The sequence below is a fragment of the Podarcis melisellensis genome, assembly GCF_964234715.1.
Source record: "Podarcis melisellensis genome assembly, chromosome: 2".
NCBI lineage: Eukaryota > Metazoa > Chordata > Lepidosauria > Squamata > Lacertidae > Podarcis > Podarcis melisellensis.
The window spans coordinates 75,627,398-75,653,653 of record NC_138529.1 but is presented as its reverse complement, the minus strand read 5'-3'; the positions used below and the strand labels follow the sequence as shown (position 1 = coordinate 75,653,653).

Below are 26,256 nucleotides of genomic sequence, written 5' to 3'. Positions count from 1 at the left end.
CGTAGCCTGGCACCCAACTATTAGCAGCGGCTGGTGTGCCCTCCCTGGCGAGAAAATATTCAACTCCCTCCTCCCCCCATCTCGAGTCCAGTATCTCTGTGACCTCGTTAAGAGGTCCTGGTCTTGGCGATTCCCCCCTCTCAGGCGCCCTCCTACGTGGCTCTGGGGGTGCTCCTGACTCTTGAAACCTGTGTGGGGTTTTGTAGGGAGTGAGCACCGACCTATGAAAGACCGGGTGCACCCTGGAACCTTCCGGAAGGGCTAGACGAAAAGCCACCGGATTGATCTTAGCCTCAACTTGATATGGCCCTAGCTGCCTGTGTCCTAACTTCTTCTTGGCCAATGACCTGGCCGGCATCGCGTGGGCTGCTAACCACACCCAGTCCCCAACCTGGATGTCCTCTCCCGCCCTCCTGTGCTTATCGGCCTGCACCTTATACGCCTGTTTTGCCAGCTCCAAATGTCTCCGCAGCTCCTCGTGCACCTCTTGCAACTCCGCTGCAAACTGGTCGGCATCTTGAGGCCCCCCCCCTCCAGGTGCCGCAAATCTCGGGAAGGTTCTGGGATGACGGCCATTGTTCGCGAAGAAAGGCGTCACCCCGGTGGAAGCGTGTTTCGTGTTGTTGTAGGCGAATTCAGCCATCGGCAGATAGTCCACCCACGCCGCAGGTCGCTGGTTGGCGTAGCACCGCAGGTACTGCTGCATGATCGCGTTGACCCTCTCCGCTTGACCGTTGGTTTGTGGATGCCTCGCCGATGTCAGGTTGATTTTGACGTGCAAGATGCCCAGAAGCTTTCGCCAGAAAGTGGAAACAAACTGGCGCCCCCTGTCGGACAAGACGGACTGCGGAAGTCCATGCACTCTGAAGACGTGATCGATGAAGAGCTTTGCGGTCTGTTCTGCCGTCGCCACCTTGGCACAAGGGATGAAGTGCGCCATCTTGGTGAACAAGTCCACCACCACTAACACCGCCGTCTTACCTCTGGAGCTGGGCAGGTCTGTAACAAAGTCCAACGCTACCCTCTCCCATGGTTGCTGCGGTGTCTCCAGCGGTTCTAGCAATCCCGCCTGCTTCTGGTGCACTGGTTTGGACCTCTGGCAGATATCACACCTGGCGACGTAGTCCGCCACCTCTCCTCTCATCTGGGGCCACCAAAAGTCTCTAGCCACCAACTCCATCGTCTTTTCTTTGCCGAAATGGCCTGCACTAGGGGCGTCATGCAACTGTTGCAGAACCTTGGCTCGAAGATCGTCGGTGGGCACGTAAAGGGCACCCTTACGAGTCAAAAGTCCATCTTGTAATTGAAACTCATCGTTGTGTCGCGACCCTTCGCGTAACTCCTCCATCTTAGACTGTGCAAACTGATCCCTTTGCAACGCGCGTCGCACCGCGTCCAGGTCGACTGCGATGGTAGCGCACGTCCACGCCTGCGGTGCGAAAATGTGCTTTGCTGCGATTGGAGCTGCTTCCTCCAAGTATTGCGGCTTTCGGGACAGCGCGTCTGCAATAACATTGGAGTCTCCTGGGATGTATTCTATTTTGAAGTCGAAGTCCGCAAAGAACTCCGCCCAGCGCATGTGTCGCTGGGTCTGCAACTTAGCCGTCCGCCAATACTCTAAGTTCTTGTGATCCGTGCGGACCTGCACCGTGTGCTTGGCTCCTATTAAGAAGTGTCGCCACGCTTTGAAAGCTGCATGAATGGCCAACAACTCCCTGTCCCATATGGTATAATTGCGCTCCGTCTTGCTGAGCTTCCGGGAGTAGAACGCACCCGGTCGCCAGTTGCCTTGTGAATCCTCTTGCAAAAGAACGGCCCCAACCGCTCTATCTGACGCATCGGTCTCTACCCGCATGGGTCTGCCGGGATTCACGTGGAGCAGCTGCTCTTCGGAGGCGAAAAGACCCTTAAGCGTCCGGAAGGACCGCTCCGCTTGTTCGGTCCAGACGAACTTCTTCTTCTTGGAACTGAGGGTGTCAGTGATCGCCGCCGTCGCGTTCGCAAAACCTTTAATAAACTTGCGGTAAAAATTGGCAAAGCCGATGAACCTCTGGACCTCTTTCCGATTTCGAGGGCTTTTCCAGTCCAACAGCGCTTGAACCTTAGCCCTGTCCATGGCCAGTCCCTCGTCGGACAACTTGTAGCCAAGGAAATCAACCTCTCTGACATCAAACTGGCACTTTTCCAACTTGGCGTACAGCCTGTGTTCCTTCAGCCTCTGCAGGACCTCCCTCACGTCCTTATCGTGATCCTCCGGCGATTCCGAGAAAATCAGGATATCGTCGAGAAAGCAGACACACTTTTTGTAGAGGAGACCTGCTAGCACGTGGTGCATAAATGCTTGAAAAACGTGGCTGCCATTTTGGAGGCCGAAAGGCATGACTCTGTATTCGTATGTGCCCAGAGGGGTGAACATGGCGGTCTTCCACTCATCTCCTTTCCGGATGCGGATGAGATTGTAAGCTCCACGTAGGTCCAGCTTGGTGAAAATCTTGCCCCTCCTGACGGTCGCTAAAAGGTCGTCAATCTTGGGCATGGGGAAAGCTTTGGGCTTAGTCAAGCTGTTGATGAACCTGTAATCCACTATAAGCCTTTTTTGGGGCGTGTCCTTCTTCTTCACAAAGAAAACAGGGCTGCCTCCCGCTGCTTTAGATTCCTGGATGAAACCGCGCTTGAGGTTATGGTCTATGAACTCCCGAAGCTCTTGCATTTCGTCCTCCGACATGGAGTACAGCTTGGCAGCAGGCAATTGCGCCCCTGGCACTAAATCAATCGCGCAGTCGTAAGGTCTATGAGGCGGCAACTTGTCAGCTTCCTTCTCACAGAAAACCTCCAAGAATTCCTGGTACTTGTGAGGCACTGTTTGCACCATACCCAGATGCAATGGCTGCTCAGCTTCTCCTCCCTGATCGGTCTGAAAGCAATGCTGAGCACAATACGATGAACAAAAGTTGATCTGCCTCTGGTACCACGCAACCGCGGGACTGTGCCTCTCCAGCCAACTCATGCCTAACACGATGGGTGTGTCCGATAAGTGGGTGACATTGAAACTAATAAGCTCTCGATGGTTGCCAATCTGCATCATCATGGGAGGGGTTTGCTGCACCACTTGCCCCCCCAGCAACTTCCTGCCGTCCACCGTGACCACGTTCAGAGGCGTCGTTGCAGGCAGGAGCGCCATGTTGTGCTGCTTAACGAACTGCAGTCCCATGAAGTCGGCGTTGCTTCCCGAATCGATCGTTATTGGAACCTCGAGGAGTCTCCCATCAGGCAACTGGAGTGTTGCTGTGAGCAGAACTGCCGGTTTGGGAGGCAAAGGGTCCACGCTCTGCAGTGATGCTGGGGGCTTGTCTACAGATCCGCCTGGCTGAGCCCCAGTAGCTCTGCTTCCAGCCAGGCACTGTCGTTTCCCTGAAGCTGCTCCCCTGGTTGCACCTCTGCTGTTACAGTTGCCAGCGCTGCAGTGTGCTTCTGGAGCCTCTGGGGGCACTCTTTCGCCATATGGTGCGCACTGTCACAGATGTAACACTTCCTGGTTCCTCTAGGAGGCTTCGCTTTGGCTGCACCAGGGACAGGGCTCTGGGATGGCTTCTGAGCCCTAGCACCACCAATCTCCATTGGCTCCTCTCTGTCCTTCCCCATTGGCGAGGGGTGCGCACGGCTGAAGTCCCTGTGCACAAAAGGGAGAGTCCTTGCTTGCGCACGCGCTTGGGGCCCGTCCTCCTCATGCCACGGACGCCCCTCATGTCGAATTCCAAGAGCTAAAGCCCGTTGCACCACGTCTTCTAGGGTCTGGGGTCTGTCCCCCCTAGCGATCTCATCCTTGATGGGGGGACTCAATCCCTCCCAAAAAAGATCTCTGACCGGTTTACTGTCCTTTGGCCAATCTAAGGCGGTGAGCAATGCAAAAAATTTAGAGTGGTATTGGCGCACAGTCGCTTTCCCCTGCCTCAGCCCGTGCATTTGACGGCGCGCAATGTCCACATCCACAGAGGATTGAAAACAAGAATCCATCGCTGTGATGAACGCAGTTGAATCGCGACGGGCCGGTCCATCTTCGCGCCACAAATTGCGTAGCCAAGCCCTGGCCTCCCCATGCAGGTGCGAAACAATGAACCCCACTCTCTCCTCCTCATCTTTAAAATCGTGACGGAGTAAGTGCAGTGCATATACAACGTCCGCTCTGAAATTGGGATAGTCTTGCAAGTTGCCATTAAAATGCGGAACTAGGGCACCCCCCCTCCGTCCAAGCGCAATGCCCTCCGCTCTGGATCCTGGGGCCCCCGCCTTGTCCGCGCGCTCCCACCTTGCCTGCAAATCCTGGCACGTCTTCTCCAAGTCGTCATTCTTCTTCTGCGAAGCAATGACTGCCGATGTGAGAGCGGTAACCTGATTCCGCAATGCAACCAGCTGCTCCTCAGCGCTCATGGCTGCTCCCGTTCGTGAGCTTCGCAAAAAAAAATTTTTTGCTTTGAGAGAGGGGACTTACTGTCACGGCCACCCAGGTCTGGTCCCAGCTCACAAGAGACCTCACTCCGTTGCAGCTTATTTACAGGAAAAGTTTATTGAAGATTTCTGCTTCTCATACAGTTCAGCATTGTGGCCGTACGTCTGCCACGTTAGACCGCTGAAGTCCCCTCTGACTCCTCCCCTCTTCCGCACCAGCTTAATAGCCTGGCTCTAGACCACCTCTTCCTCTCCTTTCTTTTCCGCAGGGTCTTCCTGCCCCCCTGGGTTCCCTCTCTCCGTGACTCGCCTGAGGCTGAATCCTCTGCCCCCTCTTCCCCCCTCTTTCTGGCTTTAGGGCCGGGCTCCTCCCCTGAGCTCTCTCCACTTCCGCGCGCCTCTACGTTTGAACTTGGCGCGCGTACGTTGCTGCTGACCTTTCTTTCGACCGCTACACCACCCCCTGCTCTGCTCTCCACCCTTTCCGGCTGAACACCCTGCTCCAACCCCCTCTCTCTGTTCTCTCCTAATCCTGCTCCCTCCGAGAGGCTGACGACTCCACCCCCTTTACTCCGTTCCGGCTGAGACGTCTCTTGCTTCCTCTGTCTTCCACTGGGCTCCTCTCCGCTTCTCCCTTCTCCTCCCCTTTGCTTGATTAAGGTAACCCCCTTTTGAGAATCCTCTGACTCGCTGCTCAGACTCGTGGATTCCCTCAGAATTCCGTCATCTTCTTCCTCATCCTTCTGCCCCTCCTCCCACTCGCTCTCCGTCTCCTCTGTCATCTCCTCCTCTCTCCCAGAAACCCTGACATTACCTAATATCTTTTGAGGCGCAAATTGCATGTATTCTTCCAGCCGACTTGTGAGGATCCGAGTAATGTGTAAATTCTTTATCTTATTGGGTGTTTAAACCTCCCGGTATCATTCAGATTCAGGAGGTCTATTAACTGAAAAAAAGAGGTTGGGAGTTTGTCTTGTCCCGTTGCTTTTTTTTGTTTTTTTGCTGTTCTATCTATGCCTGGGTTCACTACTCCGTTAAAGTCACCTAATAAAATAAGTTTATCTCCAAGATATTCTAGGACTTTTTCTTCCAAGAATTGATAGAATTCTGATTGCATGCAGGGGGGTGGGGGGGGAAAGCTTATGTTAATAAGACAAAATACACTCATCTAAACCAGGGCAGAGTTGAACCTACCATTGTTATTTCTAATGTTTTAGTTACTGAACATCTGTGACAATGCAACCCACTGTTTTCTTTTTCATAATTATTACTATGAAACTTCCCAGGATCAGAGCCAAAGTGGATACGTGGATTGTTGACTACAGTTACATCACAGAAACTGGTCTGGATGCATAGACACCAGCTTAGATTTCATAACTTCTGAATAGCCGATTGTAAGCAAAATGTGCAGCATTCAGCTCAATATGCTCACCTACTCTATCAAGCAATAATAGTCTGACAACATTTCTTACCTCTACGATAGTTCCTTCTGTCTTCCACAATTTAATACAGATCCACAAAGGAATGCAAACCATGGAGGAGAGAGCCATCATCCACCCAATGCCATAACCCCAGTCTGGGTAGATATAAATGTTGTTGTATTTCAAAGGCTTGTATTTCACCAGGAAAAAGATGAAGATTCCCTGAAATGGAGATGGTCATTTTATCCATTTTTGTAAACAAGACATAGATATTTAGGAAACTTATTCTCCCCAGTTCACTGAATTGTTACATTCAGCTTTCAAGACAGGAAGCAGGCTTCCTTCCTTCCTTCCTTCCTTCCTTCCTTCCTTCCTTCCTTCCTTCCTTCCTTCCTTCCACTGGAACTTCCTTTCACATTTAATCTCAGTCTTCATTTAAGGACCATAGAAATTGCCTCCCCCCCCCCCAATTTGACAGCAAGTTACAGCTGTGCTGAAGAGACTCATGGGAGGGGATCTGTTTTGTGGCTTGAAAGCACTTCTGCACACACAAGAGGGGCTCATGATTCTCTCATGCCCCACCAGCTGTATCACTCCCAAATGCATCACATTGTATATTACTTTTGAAGGCCCCTGAAAAATTGCACCAAGAATGGGAACCTCCCCCCTCCGCAAAAGCCCTAGGGTGTGTGAGGACTACCACACATAAGCCTTTGGATTCCAGCCCTTAATTTGTGTACAGTTCAGTTCAGTTTCATAGTAAGTAACAACATTGTTGTTGTTGTTGTTGTTTAGTCGTTTAGTCGTGTCCGACTCTTCGTGACCCCATGGACCAGAGAACGCCAGGCACCTCTGTCCTCTACTGCCTCCCGCAGTTTGGTCAAACTCATGCTGGTAGCATGAGTTTGACCAAGTAACAACATCGTAGCATACAATTGCTCCAATAATAACTACACATGAATTTATAATAGACACCTTGAGTGCACATGAAACCACTATGATGTGGGAACAGAAATGTGTGAACACATAAAAAGAAGTTGTCATACCTCATCATATTGTAGGGGGGTGGGGGAAGAGGAAGAAAAGAAAAAGTAGGGGCTACTGAAGTCTAAAACCAATAGCAAAGAAATACCTAAACAATTTAAAATAACGAAATAAACAACAATTTAAAATAACGAAATAAACAACATCTGCTTGAAAATTTAAAAAGTTTTAAAATCACTTTTTTATTTAATTTATGAGGAATTGTTGCCCTTTTTTTACTGATACCAGGAAATTAAACTATTTTGCATTTTGGAGGTGTACTTCCTGTTCCAACACATGTGTGTGGCTCCATGATTATGCTCTATTTCTGCAAAATTATTTCCATAAAGTCTTTGGGAAAAGGTACTGACAAGGACCTTACAGATTGCTCTACCATTTTATCACACTTTCATTACTTACAGCGCAAATGCCAGGAGTGAGTAACATCCAACACCATTTAAATAATGCCAGTGGTCTGTACCCAATCATATCTTCAATGTTGTCATAAAAACGATTGCTTCCTGAATAAAACCAATATGAAAATTAATAGAAAATGAATACAGGTTACCAGGGCTTATGTTACTGGAGTGATGTAGATTCATTAGAATTTATGCTTTCATTTTTAGAATATTCCTTGCCTCTGCCATTGGCAAGGAAAGCCTGAAAACACGAAGTAAATGCAGTTGGTGAGAATAAGATGAAAATCTGCCCCCCCTTTCACAATCTCATTCACAACTAGCATATATAAGAAACGTCTTTTGGAGGGCCTGCTGAAAAATTGAAGCCCTCCTTTACCTCTAGTGGGGTCTGCAGAGATGATATAGTAGCTACCTTCCCAGCAGATGGAGACCTTTGGTTGACATGTTATTTCCCCCAGAATTATTTCCCCCTGGAATGATGCTATAGAATAACATAATGTCATTCTGAGAGAGCTACAGTGGTACCTCGGGTTATATACGCTGCAGGTTACAGACTCTGCTAACCCAGAAATAGTGCTTCAGGTTAAGAACTTTGCTTCAGGATGAGAACAGAAATCGTGCTCTGGCGGCGCGGCGGCAGCAGGAAGCCCCATTAGCTAAAGTGGTGCTTCAGGTTAAGAACAGTTTCAGGTTAAGAACGGACCTCCGGAATGAATTAAGTACTTAACCCGAGGTACCACTGTACTTGATGAAAAAATAGCAACCAGTATGGAGGCTGCCAAGTATTTACCCAAGAACTCCCTCAGAATGATGGTATGTCATCCAGCAGCACTGAGGTGGAAAGAAAATGGTGGCTGGAGCTTATGGACACCAGGAAGAGATCTGATGCTGTCACTGCCACAGGCAGTGTCTAGCATACCTTTTTCCGAAAGCAAAACAAAAAGAATTGAAAGAGTTATCAAAGGTAAAGGAGGGAATCTGAAAGATTAAAAAAAAAAAAAATCACCCTTTTATGATTCTTCTTTACGTTCCAAAGCTGAGTTGTTTCAGTGAAATTTCAGCTGAGCACTAATAGTTTTAGTATCCTCAGCATTAAGAGGGAGAAGAAGGTAAAAACACCACACCTCTGCTAGGTGGCCATTCTGCCATCCTTGAAGAAGAGAAGTATGGTTCCATTGGTTTCATAGTTGTATCCAGTGGTTTCTCTCCGCTGACAGAAGGAATGTAAGTTGATTTTCATAGATTCCTTCTTTCTTCTGCAACCCCTTCACCACCAATCATGCTGTCCCAAAGGTGCCCCAACCCTCTGCGGTAGATTTGGGAAGGGCACTGGGAATCAATTAAAGTCACCTCTTCCTGTTTCTGCTCTTGGAAGCTTCCACTGGATAAAAAAGCCTTCTGTCAACGAAGGGACACGACTGGATACAAACCCAAATGGTTTGGCTGAATTAACTGCACAATTAACAAACAACATGTAGTACTAACATAAACCTTGGCATCCAGAGAAAGGCACGTAACACAACTCCACATATTACAATGGAGTAGAGGAAGAATGTGCAAGCTGTGTTTTTTCTAGCAATGCTCCCAGCATAGCATAGAAAAAGGACTTGTGAAGATGAGATGTACAAGCTACAGGCATAAGAGCAGCAGATTTATCTCAGACTCACAACTTCCTTTTCATATGTTATATTAGATGCATAATTAGAGAAAGTACAACTTGTACTGACTCTCCTGGTACTATGAAATGAAGATTCACATGTGAAAAGGATCCACCAGAAGGGGAAATATATACAACTTGCAATATGAAAACAAGACTGTGAAAAAGAACTGATCCTTAAAATCCACAGGATGATGTATGGCAAGGTAGACTATGGAAAACACGGTAAGACTCATTCTAAAAATGCATGATGTGATTTCAGAATTAGCCCCAATGTTGCAAGAATTGCTGACTTACCGTAAAACCAGCCAATGCAGACACATTCAAATATAGCAACGAAAAGAAGGCACATTCCACTGGCTGCATACGAATCAAACAACTGGAAAACATACATTCCACCCTGGAAGATAAACAGTTAAAAACAGGAAAAGTTGAGTGCGAATAACACTTTACAGCTGAAATAAGGTTTCTGTCCACTTGGGAAATTTCTAAATCAGCTGATATTTTGGACTACAGCAACTATCAGTCCCAGGTGGCAAAGCCAATGGCCAAGGGGGTGGATGTTTTAGTTGAAAACACCTGGAGTCCACTAAGTTGGTGAAGGAGACATAAATTATAAGTCTGCTTGCTTAGGTATAAGGGTCAAATGAGAGGCAATGTTAAATGCATGCTTGTATTTATGGGACCATTAAAAGCAAGCATCATCTGTTTGAGTTGTGACTGATCATTCTCAACGGAGGAGGGATTTAATTATTTCCTCCCTGGTTCCTTTCCTCAGGACTGGAACAGGAAATAAAAGAGTTTTAAAAGCGCTCCATGCCTGTTGTGATCTTGAGAATTATTACTCCACCACACAAAGTATACCATTAAATAAAACCATGGCTGTTGTTTTTTAAAAAACCCTACGTGTTTGTTTTGTCCCTTGGCAATCTTTTGCTTTGCTGTGTTTTATACTATGTTCTTCCCTCCTTTTATTTTATTTAAGAATTGTATTGCCAGAAGGGTAACAATATTCAACCCAAGAAACTTCCCACATTGCTTTTTGGAAACAGGCCCTTTGTCCATATTAGAAGGAGAATGAAACTGTGAGAGAGACAAAAATCTCCTGTCTTAAAGAAGTTCTTCCTCACACCTTGTGCTTATTTTTGGAGCATACACTTGATAGTGATGCTATTTGTCCATGGCAGCAGGTTGAGACACCACGTGAATTATGAATTCTCCTCCTAAACACACAGAAATTTTAAGGCAATATCTGTTACATAAAAAGTCTTACACTGTATCAGCCCATAAGCAGTGTACATTTCCATATACACAGTAAACATCTGGAGTGGAAGGGGGGGGGACAGGCGAAGATGTCTTATACTTTAATTTATGATGACAGAGCACTAAGCATTGCTCTTTCGAGATGTGTTTCCAACTGCATATATTCAGGTTTTAGTTGCTCTTTCGAGATGTGTTTCCAACTGCATATATTCAGGTTTTAGTTGCTAATCATTGAAAACACTTTTAGTCTCTGAAGTACATTATATGAATATTCAGATTTGTTCAGTTGTGTGTTGCGTGAGCAAGTACAAAACCGCAGGCAGTATTCTGGGTGAATGGCATCTATCAGGGTGCATGGAACATTTTCATGAAAGGGTAAGATATGAATGTAACTTGCAAGAACATAAGAAGAGCCTTCTGGATCCAGCCAACTGGCCATCTAGTCCATAATCCTGTTCTCCCAGTGGCCAACAGATGCTCGAGAACAAGAACATTATCCTCTCCTGTGGTTTCCAGCAATTGGTATTCAGAAGCATACTGGCTCTGAACATGGAGGCAGAGTAATCTATGCTCCTTTAGCTGATCAAAATCTTAATCTATGTGCTAGTCCTATTGTGTCGCCGACACCAGTATCTTTCTTATAATAACAGCAAGTAAGAAACTTTAGATATTATCATATGAGTGCATATGGTGAGGGACTTGGGAATACAAAGCTTCCGAGTCAAAAGTTAATCTTCAACAGTCAGCCCAAGTCAGAAATATCGAATGGGACACTAGCCATTTACCTCCTCAGCTAATTATTGAGGCTGCCTTGAGAGCTGGCCTAGATCCAGGCTTTGCAGTGGCAAACTGAGACTGAAATTCATTGCACAACAAACCCTCTTCAGTATTGCTTTCAAGTGCTCCCAAGGAATCAAGTCCTCTTGAACAGGAGTGAATTTCTGCACCCTACGCCATGCTCCTTGGGACGTTTTGGAAAGAGCTCTAAAGAAATTATTTACATGATGGAATGCTGCACAACAGTGCCATTTGGTGGCACATGATGCACACTGCAACTTGATTTATACTGCGGAGTGCCTATTTCACAGCATACATTGCACTCTTCCCGGCAGCAGAAACAGCAGCAGCTGCCATGCTGGGATTTGGAACAATTTGCTTCTCGTTTTCCTGCAGCCCATCAAAAACGGTTGGGTAAGCACGAAAGTACTGAAGTAACAATTGAATACTATGGGTCCATTCTACACAACAGAATGGGGGAAACGAGTTAATCACCATGAAAAATAGCTTATTCCTTGATGCTTAGTCCAGCCTCAAGCAGGATTGCCAGCCTGAATCCAAACGAAGCCAACTAGGAGTTTGAGCCTGACTCTGAAACTCTGAGAAGAGTAACAACTGTACATGGAAACAAGGTGGACTTGCTTGAAAAATACATAGAAAAGGAAGGAGAAAATTGACAACAAAGCTGGATTGTATTTCTATATGGCAATTGATGGGAAACAGCAACAGTGGTGAGAGGTTTATTGCTCTCCTTCCTGGCTTCCCTTGGGCAACTCTTTGGCCACTGTGGACTCAGTGCTGGACTGGATAGGCCTTTGGTCTAAACTAGCTGTGTGGATGCACACTTCAGAGTGCTTATGCTTGTGTGGGCAATAATGTGCTCAAAAGATTGAAACTAAATGCAAAACATATTGGGGTGGTTGCAAAATGTCTATTCTACAAAGGGAAGCAGTCCTCCTGTTTGCAGAAGGGACTCAGTAGTCTCCCTTCAGTAAGAGTGAACTTTGACCAGAAGATCAACTCATATGTATATGGTTATAGTAAAGGTAAAGGGACCCCTGACCCTTAGGTCCAGATGTGGGCGACTCTGGGGTTGTGGCGCTCATCTCGCTTTATTGGCCGAGGGAGCCAGCATGCAGCTTCCGGGTCTTGTGGCCAGCATGACTAAGCCACTTCTGACGAACCAGAGCAGCACACGGAAACACCGTTTACCTTCCCGCTGGAGTGGTACCTATTTATCTACTTGCACTTTGACGTGCTTTTGAACTGCTAGGTTGGCAGGAGCAGGGACCGACCAACTGGAGCTCACCCTGTCACGGGGATTCGAACCGCCGACCTTCTGATCGGCAAGCCCTAGGCTCTGTGGTTTAACCCACAGCGCCACCCGCGTCCCACCTATATGGTTATACACCTCTCTATTCTTTTTTATTATTATTGAAAGGCAAAGATTGGAAAGCTTGATATTCAATTTTAAATGGACATTCAACAACCTCATTTTTTTTGTTCTAGTGAAATACTATTGTCTCCCAAATTAATAATTAGCCTAATAATAATATCCAATACAGTATGCTGTGCAGTTTTAAATGTTAACATCCTGAAGTACAAATTCAGGATGTCGTTATGTAGGAAACTAGTCATTAAGAGTAGATAATAGATATCTATAGCACAATTACTTGGTCATATGTACAGAAAACCCTTGCAAGATGGTGATTAATGATCTGTTTTCTTCTAACAGCCTCAGGTAATGTCAATGCACGTAATGAATCTTAAATGTATACGTTTGTTTATTTACATCTTACTAGTTAGGCAGGGAAGGACCTCTACTGATGCTAGAGCCTGCAAACTTGTAGAGAAAATGTCTGCCCTCAACTCCCTACTCTAAGCAAGTCCATCTTTAGTACATGCCTTAGCTTCTCCAAACCCTGTTTATTCATCCGTTATTATAAAATATATTCTACCCTTCAATGCAACGGTCACTGTATTGTAAAAATACAATAAAATATGATGCCATTTAAAATCACAAATAAAAAACCTAAAAGGAGCAGATCTATAAAACAGCACAATAATTAAAAAGAAAGAAAGAAAGAAAGAAAGAAAGAGTTCAGCCAGATTGGAACAATAAATAGTAGTGTGCTGACCATTTTGTAGGGTTGAATTCAAAGTCACGCTATAGCAAGCTTTCTGTGTATGCAAGCATATCCGCTTCCCAATGGAATGATCCCCCTCCCACTGTGTGTTGTTTTGGGGGTTCTCCCAATACTCCCAGAGCCAATTTCAGGGAGTTTGCTGGGGGAGGGAGGGGGGAAAGCCCTTGCACAAGGCTTCCACTGATAGGGTTCATTAGGTGAATTCCACCAACTATTTTAATTTTCAGCAAATTAAAGAGATGGTGTGGGGTGAAGCAGACGTTTAGGAAGAGGCCAGGGAGTGTGAGAATTTCAGAGACTATTCTCAGCGAGAAAGGCAATGTGTGCTATTCTTACCTTATACACTATAAAGAGGTGTCTGTGACATGTTTAAAACACACTGTGCACACTTGCAGTGGAGCAGAGCTCTTTACAAACACAGCATCTCTCCTCACAGCACTTCCTACAGTTTCCAAGTGACCACAGGGCATCATGTGACCATGCGGACATTCTAGGAATTCCTGTGAGGCTGCCAGCCTATATATGAAGAGTCCTGCATTGCTGCAAGAGCACCAAGCCACTCAGCTCTTTATTTCAAACTAGACTAGCAATATACCTTAGAGCCAAAAGCAACAGATGACCATGTTCAATATATCAGATAGTGAGGGTGATGTGTGAAGTAAAAGGCTCCCGTCACTATAATACAATAATGTTTGTCCCCCAGGTGCGACTCTGCAGTTCCATTGCGGATTTTTTTTAATATTTCCAAGTATGTTGTATTTTGTCACAGAACAACATTTGATCAATATTTTGTTGCTCCAGGTGTCTATCAATCCTCAAATAGTTTTGCTTAGAATTTCTACGGCTGTGCTCACATTGCTATTTACTGCAGTTCCAACACACTCCCACTGCTAGTTTTCAAAGCTGGGCTCACATGATGTTAGTCACAACCCACCTGTGTCCCGTAGCTCTTTGATGTGTTTTGCTTGGAACCAACTTCCATCTGATTTGAAAAGGGAAGCCATGGCTCCACTGTGCTCTAATTCATGTGGCTTTTGCGTGTGTGCACATGATGACATGTGCGCAGATCAAAGTTTCACTCAGCACGGGGAAAGGTATCACTTAGAGTTTCAAGCCACTAATGCAAACATAGTCTAAGTTAAAAAAAGAATGGAAACAATTTTCTTCCCCACCATTCCAAATACAAATAAATATATCTTACCTCCGTTAACATGATTAGACCAAGGAAGAATGATACAATCGAAAGAGCGAGAATCAACAGCTCTCGTCTGTATCCCCTCCGGAAAACCTTTGGGTACATATCTACCACGGCTGTCACAAGACTTTCAACACACACAAACTGGACAAAACAAATGCAGAAAAAAATGACATATAGAGTAAATGATCTACAGTACCAGTTCCTCAGCACATGTCACTGTACTATATGCCTGAATATATATTTTTTTGCATTATTTATAGCCTGTTCCTATATAGAGCTTTAAGTATCACCACTAAAGATAGCACCTAACTTGCCATACTTGTTCCCACCTGATAAGAGCTCTCTGCATGCCTTTCTTGCACGATGGCATTTCCTCTATGCTGACCACAGGAAAAGTACTGCATCGGGCACTAGGCACTGCATTAAATGACAACCCTGTGACATGAGTAACCTGAGGTTGGTTGGTTGGTTTAGTTAGTTAGATCGTTAGTGGGGTGAACTAGATGACCCTTGGGGTACCTCCAAACTCTGCAGTGCTATGAGTCTATCAGTGCTCAGGAGCTATCAGATAGCTGGGATAGCTCAGTTGGTAGAGCATGAAACTCTTAATCTGAGGGTCATGGGTTCGAGCCCCATGTTGGACGAAAGATTCCTATATTGCAGGGGGTTGGACTAGACCAGAGTTTCCCAACCTTGTGCCTCCAGCTGTTTTTGGACTACAATTCCCATCATCCCTTGCCACTGGTCTTGATAGTCAGGGATGATGGGAGTTGTAGTTCAAAAACAGCTGGAGGCACAAGGTTGGGAAACACTGAGACGATCCCTTGTGGAACCTTCCAACTCTACAATTCTATGATTCTATGATTTCAGTTGATATTTCTCATGTCTAATCCAATACTTCCTGAACCATGCTGCTAGCCTGCTCTAATCTTAAACATATTTTCTGCTCTTTAGTTCATCGCCCCAGTCTTGCTAGTACCCATCCATATGAATGGCTCTAAAGTGAGTGTGTAAGACTGTATAAGACTGTATATTCTGTACTTTATGATTTCCAACCTTATGCAGCAGGGCTGTGTGTATGTGATTCCCCAAAACAGCTGCATTGCAACCAACTGGCTGTTTGGATAAGAGCTAGATGCAGTCCCAAACACCTTAGCTTTTAAAGAAGGGCTCTGCAATACTCATGTCCAGTATAAGATTGGGGCTCATAACTTTTCATTCCTATCTTATAACCTTGCTTCTCACTCACCTGTGGGCGACACATTAAAATAATAAAATAAAATGAAGTACAGTGAAGCAAGAATTCAGCAATATTGAGCTGGCAATTTAAATTAGTTTTAAATTTAAAGTTACAGCTTGATTTAAATTCAGATCTCAGCTTAAGTTACAATTGGAAAGGATGTTCTAAAATGTCATCTTTGATCCATACCTGACTATCTAATCCAAGGAATATCAGCATCATGAAAAACAAAGTTGCCCATAACGGAGAAAGAGGCATCATTGTTACAGCTTTTGGGTAAGCGATGAAAGCAAGCCCAGGTCCTGAAAAAAAGAAAGAAAGAAATTAAATAGGAATTGTTTATATGGTGGTCTTGCACAGTGGGGTGAGATTTAACAAATAATACATAAGGATTAAAGTACACAATATCACTAGTATATAAAATACACTTTAAAATAATAATAAATGTATACTTTTAGTACTTACCTGATTCTGCAACTTCTGCTATGGGCACTCCCTGCTCATACGCCATAAAGCCAAGGACAGAAAAGATGGCAAAACCAGCCACAAAGCTTGTTCCACTGTTCAAGCAACAGAGCATAATGCAGTCTCTGTGGAAGAAAGAGCAATTCGCTTGTTCTCAGTGTGTCGCTTTGCTTCACATATTTTTGGGCGGCTACAACAGCTTTGAAATTTGGTACGTATGTAGATCAAGACACCACAGTTATTAGAAAAATCAGACAATGAAACAAGTGTTTTGGTCACTGTAGAGCAACAATAGTGTTCCTTCCCCTCTGCACAGGTTTTATTATGGTTTAATCTTAAATAAAGTGGCCCCAGTCAACCCAACCTCTGCCTGTCTCTTTATTTGGCCATCAAGTTGCGATTGGTGGACTTTGCCAATAGGCAGGGCTTCCTCGCTGCTTCCAATTCTCTACTCAGTATCTAGTAAGACAACTTCCAAATCACTTCTTTGTGGATCTGCAATTATTAGCTTCATGGGCCTCAACACAGCTGAGTTCACAGTGATGCAGATATGCTTCAAGGTCAACAGAGAAAACTCTTAACCTTAGAAGAAGTGACACAAACCCTTCAGAGATAATATACTATAAATGCAACAGTGGTACATTTTAGTATTTACAATCAATATTTATGTGCAGGGCTGCTGCCTGAAGCAGATTTATAGTCAGCTTTGTTTCCAGTGACACACTTCAGGTAAGCAATTTTTTTTAATATACTGATAAACAGAACAGGCCCAAGACATTTTGGCACCTGAGGCAAACCACAAAATGGCATTCATCTCCCTGCCAGGGAAGAAGATGTGAGAGAAGATCTACATCAGAAACAAGGGAGGAATAAAGATCTACATTGGGGTATGCTGCTCCTTTGGAACCTGCTGCCTGAGGCAATTGCCTCAACTTGCCTCATGGGTGAGCCGGCCCTGCTGATATACCATCTGTTTTACCAGATCCTGCATATGATTCCTTCACTTCTTGATGGATGCTGTTTGAAAAGTGTGAGTAAATGTTTACAATACAATTTGTAATTTCACAGTAGTCAGTAAAAGAGGGAAAATGTAAACAAAACAGACTTGTGGCACCTTAAAAGTAACAGGTTTGTTTATTAGCCTTTAAGATTCCACAAGACATTGTTGTTCTTGCAACAGCTAAACAAAGCTACCTCTCTAGAATTTGTTAAGAAATGTGTTAACTTTGCCCAAGGCTCAGATAAGAAACATTCTCTAATCTCATGATAAGGCTCCAATATTGATGAATATTATGAGTTGGCATGACTTACAAATGTCACACATGACTGAATAGTTGGATCTACTACATAATATTGGTTTATCTTGTAATTTACTAAAATAAGTCCTGGCTTTAGGCATCATTTCTTAATGACTGAACTGATGGATTCAGTCATTTTAATGTGTAAAGAGGTTCATTTTAAGAATCTTACATTTTTACAGATTGGCTACATTAAAAATCATTATAATAAATACCACTGATTAGGGGGAAATGCTAGACTGTGCTTCAGATATATGTATCATTTACAATAATTGTATGGCGTCTGTTTAAACTGGATATTCCTTCCTTCCTATTTTGCATAATAAACAGACCAACAGACCAGCTGAATTTGTAGTTCAATAAACATGGTAAGTGAACAGGATAGTGGGACTTTGCAGCCTATGAATAAAATTGACACTGACTTTATTTTTACAGTATATGTCAAACTTCTTATAGCAGCTTAGCAGCATCCGATTTTCACAAAAACATCCCTCCCAGAAACCTTAGTATGTTTTATGCAAATTTTGTTAGTGACTAGGAATTGGGATTTTAAAAAGGTAAAATTTGAAGGTAAAATAGTATCAGCTTCATTATGAATCCAGTTAAAATTCATGAAAAAATATATTTGGTTTTTAATGTTCTCAAAATATCATAATTGATTCTCCATCTGAGGGAATATCTCAGCGGAGATTAAGAGTCTCATGGTCTTGACAACTGAGCTATCCCAGGATAGAAATAAAATTCCCCCATGTGATACAAATTTTTTTTTTTAAGTCTGTATGCACACACACATACACACAAACTTATTAACAACAATTAAAATTGTAATGTTTACCTAAATAAGTTATAAGTTATAAGTTATAAACAGACAAAATGGTCTCAGAATCAAATGAGTGATCAATCACTTAATAATATACCATAGTAGTCTTAAGAAAGAACAAGCAGATGATTATTTAGAATTATGAAAGGTGAAACTAAGAGGTGAATTAAGGGCATGTATCATGTGCTGGCTATACAGTTAAAGGGGATAAGCATTAAAGTTTACACTAGAGGGAGCCAATACACCACTTTCAAATTTCTTTATGAACTACAAGGTTATTGTCACATGGCGGTACCTAGATCTTATGGCTGCTGTGTTATAGCTTTTAAAAAGTATTTATGAAATGGATACTACTCTTGTTCTATCCATTACCTGCCATTTTACAAACACTCAGAAAATAAGCATTCTCCAAGGGTATATGCTATGTAAATTTTTCATCCCCAAAATATGTTACCAGAACCACTAGTCATTCCATGTAATTTAATGTACTGAAAGATGATACCACACCTGCAGTGAATACTGACCAAATTCACAATTTTATACTAGTATGGCACCAATGCTAATGTACCACCATGTGGGATTCTAGATTAATCTTTGTCATAAAAGAGGGGTTGGGCTGTTAGGATTCCTGCTCCATGTAGCCATATATTTTCTGAACAGCACAATCCTCCATTTCTACTCAAAAATTAAGTCCCACCCTGTTCAGTGAGGCTTCCTCCCAGTCAAGTGGATATGACTGAAATCTAAGTACATGAAAAAATGTTCACAAATGATCGCACTTGTGCTAGTTAATTTTTGTATAATGCATGCATCATTCATGTGCCTATAATACAGTTAATGTATTATCTATTCTATATTTATCTTTATAACTTTAATAATGGAACATTAATTTTTCCTCCCAAATTACCGTTTTCAAAAGAAATCGGTTCAAAAGCAAACTGATCAAGTAATGCTCAGAACCCTTAAAATGTCGTTGTGTGAAACACAGTACTCAAGCATATTCTGTGTATCTAACTAGTATATATTCAGCTCTATGCAACTATTCCACTGCACACATAAAGTAACTTTTGAATGCGGAAATGAACTTCTCCTTCCTCTCCTTCCCTTGCACACCCCCTAAATCTGCTTTGGGAGTTCCTGCAATCCTCCAGCAAAGATTTAGCGGCAGAGTGGGGGGCATGTGGGGAGAGGGGAAATTCCACTGCAATCACAGAAATTGTTCCACATACACAATTATTTAGTTGGGTACCTCAAACAGGTATTTGCCAGACTAGACCACTCAACAGAAAAAATAAACATAACTGTAATCATGTATTAAGGGACGCGAGTGGCGCTGTGGGTAAAAGCCTCAGCGCCTAGGACTTGCCGATCGAAAGGTCGGCGGTTCAAATCCCCGCAGCGGGGTGCGCTCCCATCGCTCGGTCCCAGCGCCTGCCAACCTAGCAGTTCGAAAGCACCCCCGGGTGCAAGTAGATAAATAGGGACCGCTTACTAGCGGGAAGGTAAACGGCGTTCCGTGTGCTGCGCTGGCTCGCCAGATGCAGCTTGTCACGCTGGCCACGTGACCCGGAAGTGTCTGCGGACAGCGCTGGCTCCCGGCCTATAGAGTGAAATGAGCGCACAACCCTAGAGTCTGTCAAGACTGGCCCGTACAGGCAGGGGTACCTTTACTAATCGTGTATTACCTGTAGCAGTTGTTATTGTAGTTGTTGTAGCTCCCTAAGGCTGTCAAACACCCCAGGCAGATGGCATAAGAGAAAAATATTTGTGTTCCAGCATCCACCCAGACCTGCAAACACAAAATATAGCAATAATTATAAAAAAGTAAAAAAAAAAACCCTCGTTACTATAAGGTAAGCAGATCATAAATTATTAGAAGAAGCCTTGAAATTAGATTCTCTAGTGCTATCAGTGTTGTTGTTGTTTTTTGCAATTCACTTGAAATTGCAAAGATTACATATTTTTCAGACCAGTGTAATGGACTTGAATGAAGAACTTCCTTCAAGGCTATATAATGGTTATCATCAGTCTGTTTCTTCTCATTCATTCTGCTGTTTGTCACCCATACGGTATCAGAACCATACCATATCCAGCGGGTTCAAACAGCAGTGGCTCACAGTTGATAGGCCTATCCCCTGTGAATTTGTTTACATCTCAATTTAAAGTAATCTAAGCCAGAGGCTATTGCTACATCTTCTGGCAGTAAATTTTATAAACTTCTTTTACCTCTCCTGAATCTACTGCCAAGCCACTTCATTGGTTAACCCTGAATTCTAGTAGTGTGAGTCCAGGGTTGCAGGTTCGATGCCCATAAGGGTCAGCTGTATATTCCTGCATTCCTTCCAACTCTTATGATTTTATGAGTCACATAGATATACTCTACCCACTGTCTCCATGCCATGCACTTTCCATCACCATTTTCCCATGGCAACTCCAGCCCATTCTCCTTTATCATTTCAAGTTTAACTATACAGTGGTACCTTGGTACTTGAACGGCTTGGCTCCCAAACAAATCGGCTCCCAAACGCTGCAAACCCGGAAGTGAGTGTTCCAGTTTGCAAACGTTTTTCGGAAGCTGAACGTCCAATGCGGCTTCCATGGCTTCTGGTTGAGTGCAGGAAGCTCCTGCAGCCAATCGGAAGCCGCACCTTGGTTTTCGAATGGTTCCAGGAGTCGAACGGACTCCTGGAACAGGTTAAGTTCAAGTGCAGATTAAGTTCAAGTACAGTGCCACTGTATTCTTTTTTTAGATGAAGCAACCACAACTGCATACAGCTAGGGGAGGACTTTGCTCTTTCAAATTTCAGTGGTGCCCTGTGCAAGGCCAAAATTTGGTGGCCCTTGTCTCTTGCCTTCTGTTCTGCGCAGTTCATTACATCATAGTTGTGAAACCCAGTGGTGCCCCCTAGGCTCAACCTGTTGTGCTACTCTGACACAGCATTCCAGATGTGACTGAACTGTAACTTATTCTTTGATGAGTATAGTGAATGTAAAAGTTATTGTCAGCATCAATGAACTGTAAAACCATTTCTGCTTCTTTTGTCGATCACAGGAAACTGCATTTGGAACTACAGAGAATTTCAGAAGCATTTTGCAACATTGCATACAGGTTAGCTACCCAGAGAGAAAACAAAAAATCCAACCATGGATAATACTCCTATCTATTTATTTGTAGATCATTTAACCATTAAAATTTCAGGACAATAATTATGAAAAATGTTGGTCTGAAATTAAGAGAGACTTGGAAAGTTGGGCAAAGCTGAAGCTTTCTTTGTTAGGCCGAATTGCTGCAATTAAGATGAATGTGCTGCCAAAGATGTTGTTTTTGTTTCAAACATTGCAAATTGTGGACAAAACAGAGTGTTTCCGGAGGTGGCAGAGAGATATTTCCAAATTTGTCTGGCAGGGCAAAAAGCCCAGAATTAAGTTTAAGATATTAACAGATGCAAAGGAAAGAGGGGGCTTTGCCCTGCCAGACTTAAGGTTGTACTATGAAGCCGCAGCTTTCTGCTGGCTAAAAGATTGGCTACTTCTTGAGGACACTGATGTCTTAGATCTGGAAGGTTATAACAATGCGTTTGGTTGGCATGCATATTTGTGGTATGATAAAGTCAAGATCAATAAGGCCTTTAAGAACCATATTGTCAGAAAAGCAGTGTTTAATGTCTGGACAAAATATAAAGACTTACTGGAAAATAAAACACCAAGGTGGCTTTCACCTTTGGAAGCTAAGGCCCGAAAAAGAACCAATATGGAAGCCTACTGGCCAAAATATTGGGAACTGCTAGGAAAAGAAGGAGACAATTGGAAATTGCAGAGTATGGAGAAAAAGAAGGATAAAGTGCGAGACTGGTTACACTACGCTCAGATTAAGGAAATTTTTAAAAGTGATAAAAAGTTAGGATTCCAGGTGGAGAAATCGAAGTTGGAAACAGAACTGTTAGAACCTAAGACTAAGGTACTTTCAAGAATGTATAACTTGCTGTTGAAATGGAATACACAAGACGAAATGGTTAAGTCGGCTATGATAAAATGGGCACAGGACATTGGGCATAACATTATGTTTGAGGACTGGGAAAGGTTGTGGACCACTGGGTTGAATTTTACTGCATGTAATGCTTTGAAAGAAAATGTAATGAAAATGATATACAGATGGTACATGACCCCAGTTAAACTTGCCAAAATATACCATTCGTCAGATAACAAATGTTGGAAATGTAAGGAAAGTGAAGGAACATTCTACCACCTCTGGTGGACCTGCCCTAAGGTGAAGGCCTTCTGGGAAATGATATATAATGAGTTGAAAAAGGTATTTAAGTATACCTTCACTAAGAAACCAGAGGCCTTCCTCCTGGGCATTGTCGACCAGAAGGTGTTAAAGAAAGATAGAACATTTTTCATGTATGCGACAACAGCAGCAAGGATACTACTTGCCAAGAATTGGAAAACTCAAGATCTACCCACACTGGAAGAATGGCAGATGCAACTGATGGACTATATGCAATTGGCGGAGATGACTGGCAGAATCCGAGACCTGGGAGAAGAAAGGATAGAAGAGGACTGGAAGAAATTTAAGACTTATTTACAAAAATATTGTGATTTAATGGAATGTTAAAAAAGATGCTTGGTTATAAATAATTGGCCATCACTAAAATAGATCAGGAAATGATGATAAGAGAGATTAAGAGAAACAAATTTGAAGGAGAATTAATTTATTGTATTTTATTGATACACAAGCTGGAAATAAGATGATAATTTGCTTGACAAAAATTTATTAATGATGTAAATGGGAGCGGGAGGCGTGAGGAAGTTCAAAGATGACATGAAACTTTGTTAAAACAAAACAATACTGTTTATTATTAATGTACTTTTTTTGTCTTTAAAAATCTTAATAAATATTTATAAAAAAAAATAAATAAATAAAATTTCAGGACAAAATGCTTAACGCAAGATGGAAATTGGATTGAATTACCAGTTGTCTCATGGAATTCCAAATCATAAAAAAGATAAAATGTATTTTACATGTAACTTCTAAAAGGCTCCGATTTCTCAAGTTATTGAAAGCTGGAAGTGTTTCTGTTTTGAAGCACTAGTACGATCACATTTAATTTGTGTCACAAGTTAAAATGGTTTCACTGCTGTCATGATGAGTAAAATATAGCTGATTACATCTGTAAAATGTTCTACTTCATAGTGAGAAAAATGGATATGAAACACATTTTAACTAAGAAGTCTGGAGATCTCATTTCTTCAACAGCAGTTCTCTACATTGCATTGCAAACCAAAATGGATTTTTAAAGATCATTTGTGTGCTAAAGTGGTCTCAAACTCTTGGAAATAACATCTCACAATTCTTTAATTAGGTGGGATACTGCAGCAATATATATATTTTTTACAATGCATTTTCAAACATACATCTTATCAATGCCATACTGAAGCTACCTCTGGAATTAACACTGGTATCAGTGGAGCAAATTGATATGTCATATTTGCCAAATAGCTAGAGGGACAGGAGAGGAAGATAATTGTTTTGTTCTTGTTTTTATTACGTTGTATGCTTATTATGCTTTTTTAAAATAAAAAATATTGTATTTTATGCTGTGAACTGCCCTGAGATCTATGGATGAAGGGCAGTATACTACTACTACTACTACTACTACTACTAACAATAATAAAAATAATAAAAATAATGTCTGCATAGTCTATAAGGAGGATGGTATCTACTAGATCAACTTGATTCCATAAACCTTTGCTATCAGTCCAGAGACCACACTTTTGGATGCTGAAAGAACAATAAAATTTAATAAATCATTTTGAAGCCATTTTTTGTCTAATTCTTTTCAGAGAGAGTACCAGCCTCAGAACTGAGAAGGGACATATGTACCTTCCATGGAAGAAAATGAGGGAGTCGACCACAGAGAATAATTTCTCCATCAGGTCAGCTCCCCAGGCATACTCCCAGCTCACCTGCAACTGGCCTTACAAGTAAGTACCTAGCCACCAGTGTAGTGAGAGGAACCAGGAGCATCACCTCCCACTGTGCCTAAGACTGAAGAAGGGAGATCAGCCCTGCCATGGTGTCATTGTGGCGCCAACCACCACACCCAGCAAAGGGCTTTGTGAGCTGAGTAGAGCCAGGAGCGGTGGTGCCATAGTGACATCAACAAATGACACAGGACAGGTGTGTTGGGGTTGAAAAGGCCATAACTTTGTTAATTGCAGATGTCAATTCATGATCCCCCAGGATCACCCAATGGGGCTGTTATGACCCGTTGTGGACAAAAACCACCACCCAGGCTCCTTTAAGGTGATACTCCATGGCCGCAGGGGGAGAAGGGAGGAATCTCTGAAAACTCTGCATAAACTAATTCTCCAGGCAGGAGTTCAGTTTGGGGAGGAAGCCTCCACTCGGTTTTAAAGAATTTCCCCCTTCTAAACAGCCCACCATACCTCAGCTTCCCTCCCAATTCAGCAGGGTTCCTGAATCCTCACGGTGGGGTTTTGGAGGCTGCTATGAAGAGGATGGGATGAGGAAGTCAGTTCACACCAACCCTGTAGATTTCACCATTTTAACGTAGGTTTGGAAAGAGTAAAAACTATTGTATATTTTGAAGCTCCAGAGAAAGGGGGTGGTAAAAATACCGTAAGTCATTCAAAACTTTTTTTTATAAAAAAAAGTGATCACAACAAAGCTGCAAATTACAAAGTTGGAACTACAATGGATCTATTGAATGTAATGAAGTGACTTGAAGAGATGAAGTGATATCTTTGAAACATGCCATCATTGCCAGCTGCTTTATATATCATGGTTGTAAAATACTAGAAACAAGGAAATCTAGCAGATCTAACAAATTTATCAAGCGTGTTATTGGAATGTACTTTTGATGATGTTGATTGCAAAGATCAGAAAGCAATGCTCACAAATACATTCCTCAGTGAGTATAAGAATCTACAAGGGGTCAATATAATAAAGGAAGGATTGTTATGTGATGAAGCGATGTTCATTTGGTATGGTTGCCATATTTTGAAAGGCAAAAAAAGAGGACATTTGCTGACTTCCACTTTTAACTATGGATCGCTATGACAACTCTCAATTTACATACCCATGAAAAAGAGGACGTGTCCAGGAAAAAGAGGGCATATGGCAACCCTATATGGCAGCTTAATAGTACAATTCACATGTACTATTAAGCTAAACTAATCAGAAATTAATAGTTTACAACAACCGGAACTGTGAATAATTTGCCATTTCCAAAGATTTCCTAGTGATTTCCTGTTTACTTTTCTCTCTCTCACCCAACATGCCTAAATAAGAACTCTAGGTATTATGAATCACAACAAAGAATTCTGTGACAAAATTTTGCAGTGTGAAGTATCTTCAGGATACTCCATCTCCCACTGGGTTTCCCAACCCTCCTCCCAAAAAACAGTCAACATTCTCATTGGAGATTTGGAGTCTGCTGGTGAGTCCCTCTTGTGTTATTATATATGATTTATTCCTATAGAATAGAGGTTGAATAGAGATGACTCTATCCAATTTATGAGATAAAGACTTTGGGGTTGCGGAGCTCATCTTGCTTTACTAGCCGAGGAAGCTGGCGTACAACTCATGTGGCCAGCATGACTAAGCCGCTTCTGGCGAATCAGAGCAGTGCACGGAAACGCCGTTTACCTTCCCGCCGAAGCAGTACCTATTTATCTACTTGCACTTTGACATGCTTTCGAACTGCTAGGTTGGCAGGAGCAGGGACCGAGCAACGGGAGCTCACCCCGTCGTGAGGATTCGAACCACCGACCTTCTGATCAGCAAGCCCTAGGCTTTGTGGTTTAGACGACAGCACCACCTGCGTCCCTCAATTTATGAGATACTATAAAGCGTGTTCTCCTTCATGGAGAGCACGTGTTACGGTGGGGTCTGACAGGCCACCCCCTCATTTGCTGGGTGGGATCATTTAGATGGTCATTGGCAGTGATTGGGCTGTTTGGGTTACTGGGTTAATTTTGATGTTGCCAATTTGTGGGATGGACCAAAGGTTTTATGTGCAGGGCATGCAGCATCGAGCGTTCTCTTTTGCAGTGTGT

At 43.1% G+C, this 26,256-nt stretch overlaps 1 protein-coding gene and 1 long non-coding RNA gene across 2 annotated transcripts in view; one reads left to right on the top strand and one right to left on the bottom strand.

The window, feature by feature from the left end:
- Positions 1-26,256, top strand: part of LOC309364312 — a 768,778-nt gene that overhangs the window by 137,515 nt on the left and 605,007 nt on the right. The gene's annotated exons all lie outside the window — the stretch shown is intronic.
- The window catches only part of SLC6A11 (solute carrier family 6 member 11), a 102,601-nt gene that overhangs the window by 9,901 nt on the left and 66,444 nt on the right, over positions 1-26,256 (bottom strand). Inside the window, exons 8-14 of the mRNA XM_081901204.1 lie at positions 19,860-19,963; positions 16,057-16,181; positions 15,781-15,893; positions 14,355-14,492; positions 9,264-9,366; positions 7,311-7,411; positions 5,919-6,089 (exon numbers count right to left, since the gene is read on the bottom strand). Coding sequence (XP_081757330.1) covers positions 5,919-6,089; positions 7,311-7,411; positions 9,264-9,366; positions 14,355-14,492; positions 15,781-15,893; positions 16,057-16,181; positions 19,860-19,963 — 855 coding nt within the window. The remainder of the gene's footprint in view (positions 1-5,918; positions 6,090-7,310; positions 7,412-9,263; positions 9,367-14,354; positions 14,493-15,780; positions 15,894-16,056; positions 16,182-19,859; positions 19,964-26,256) is intronic.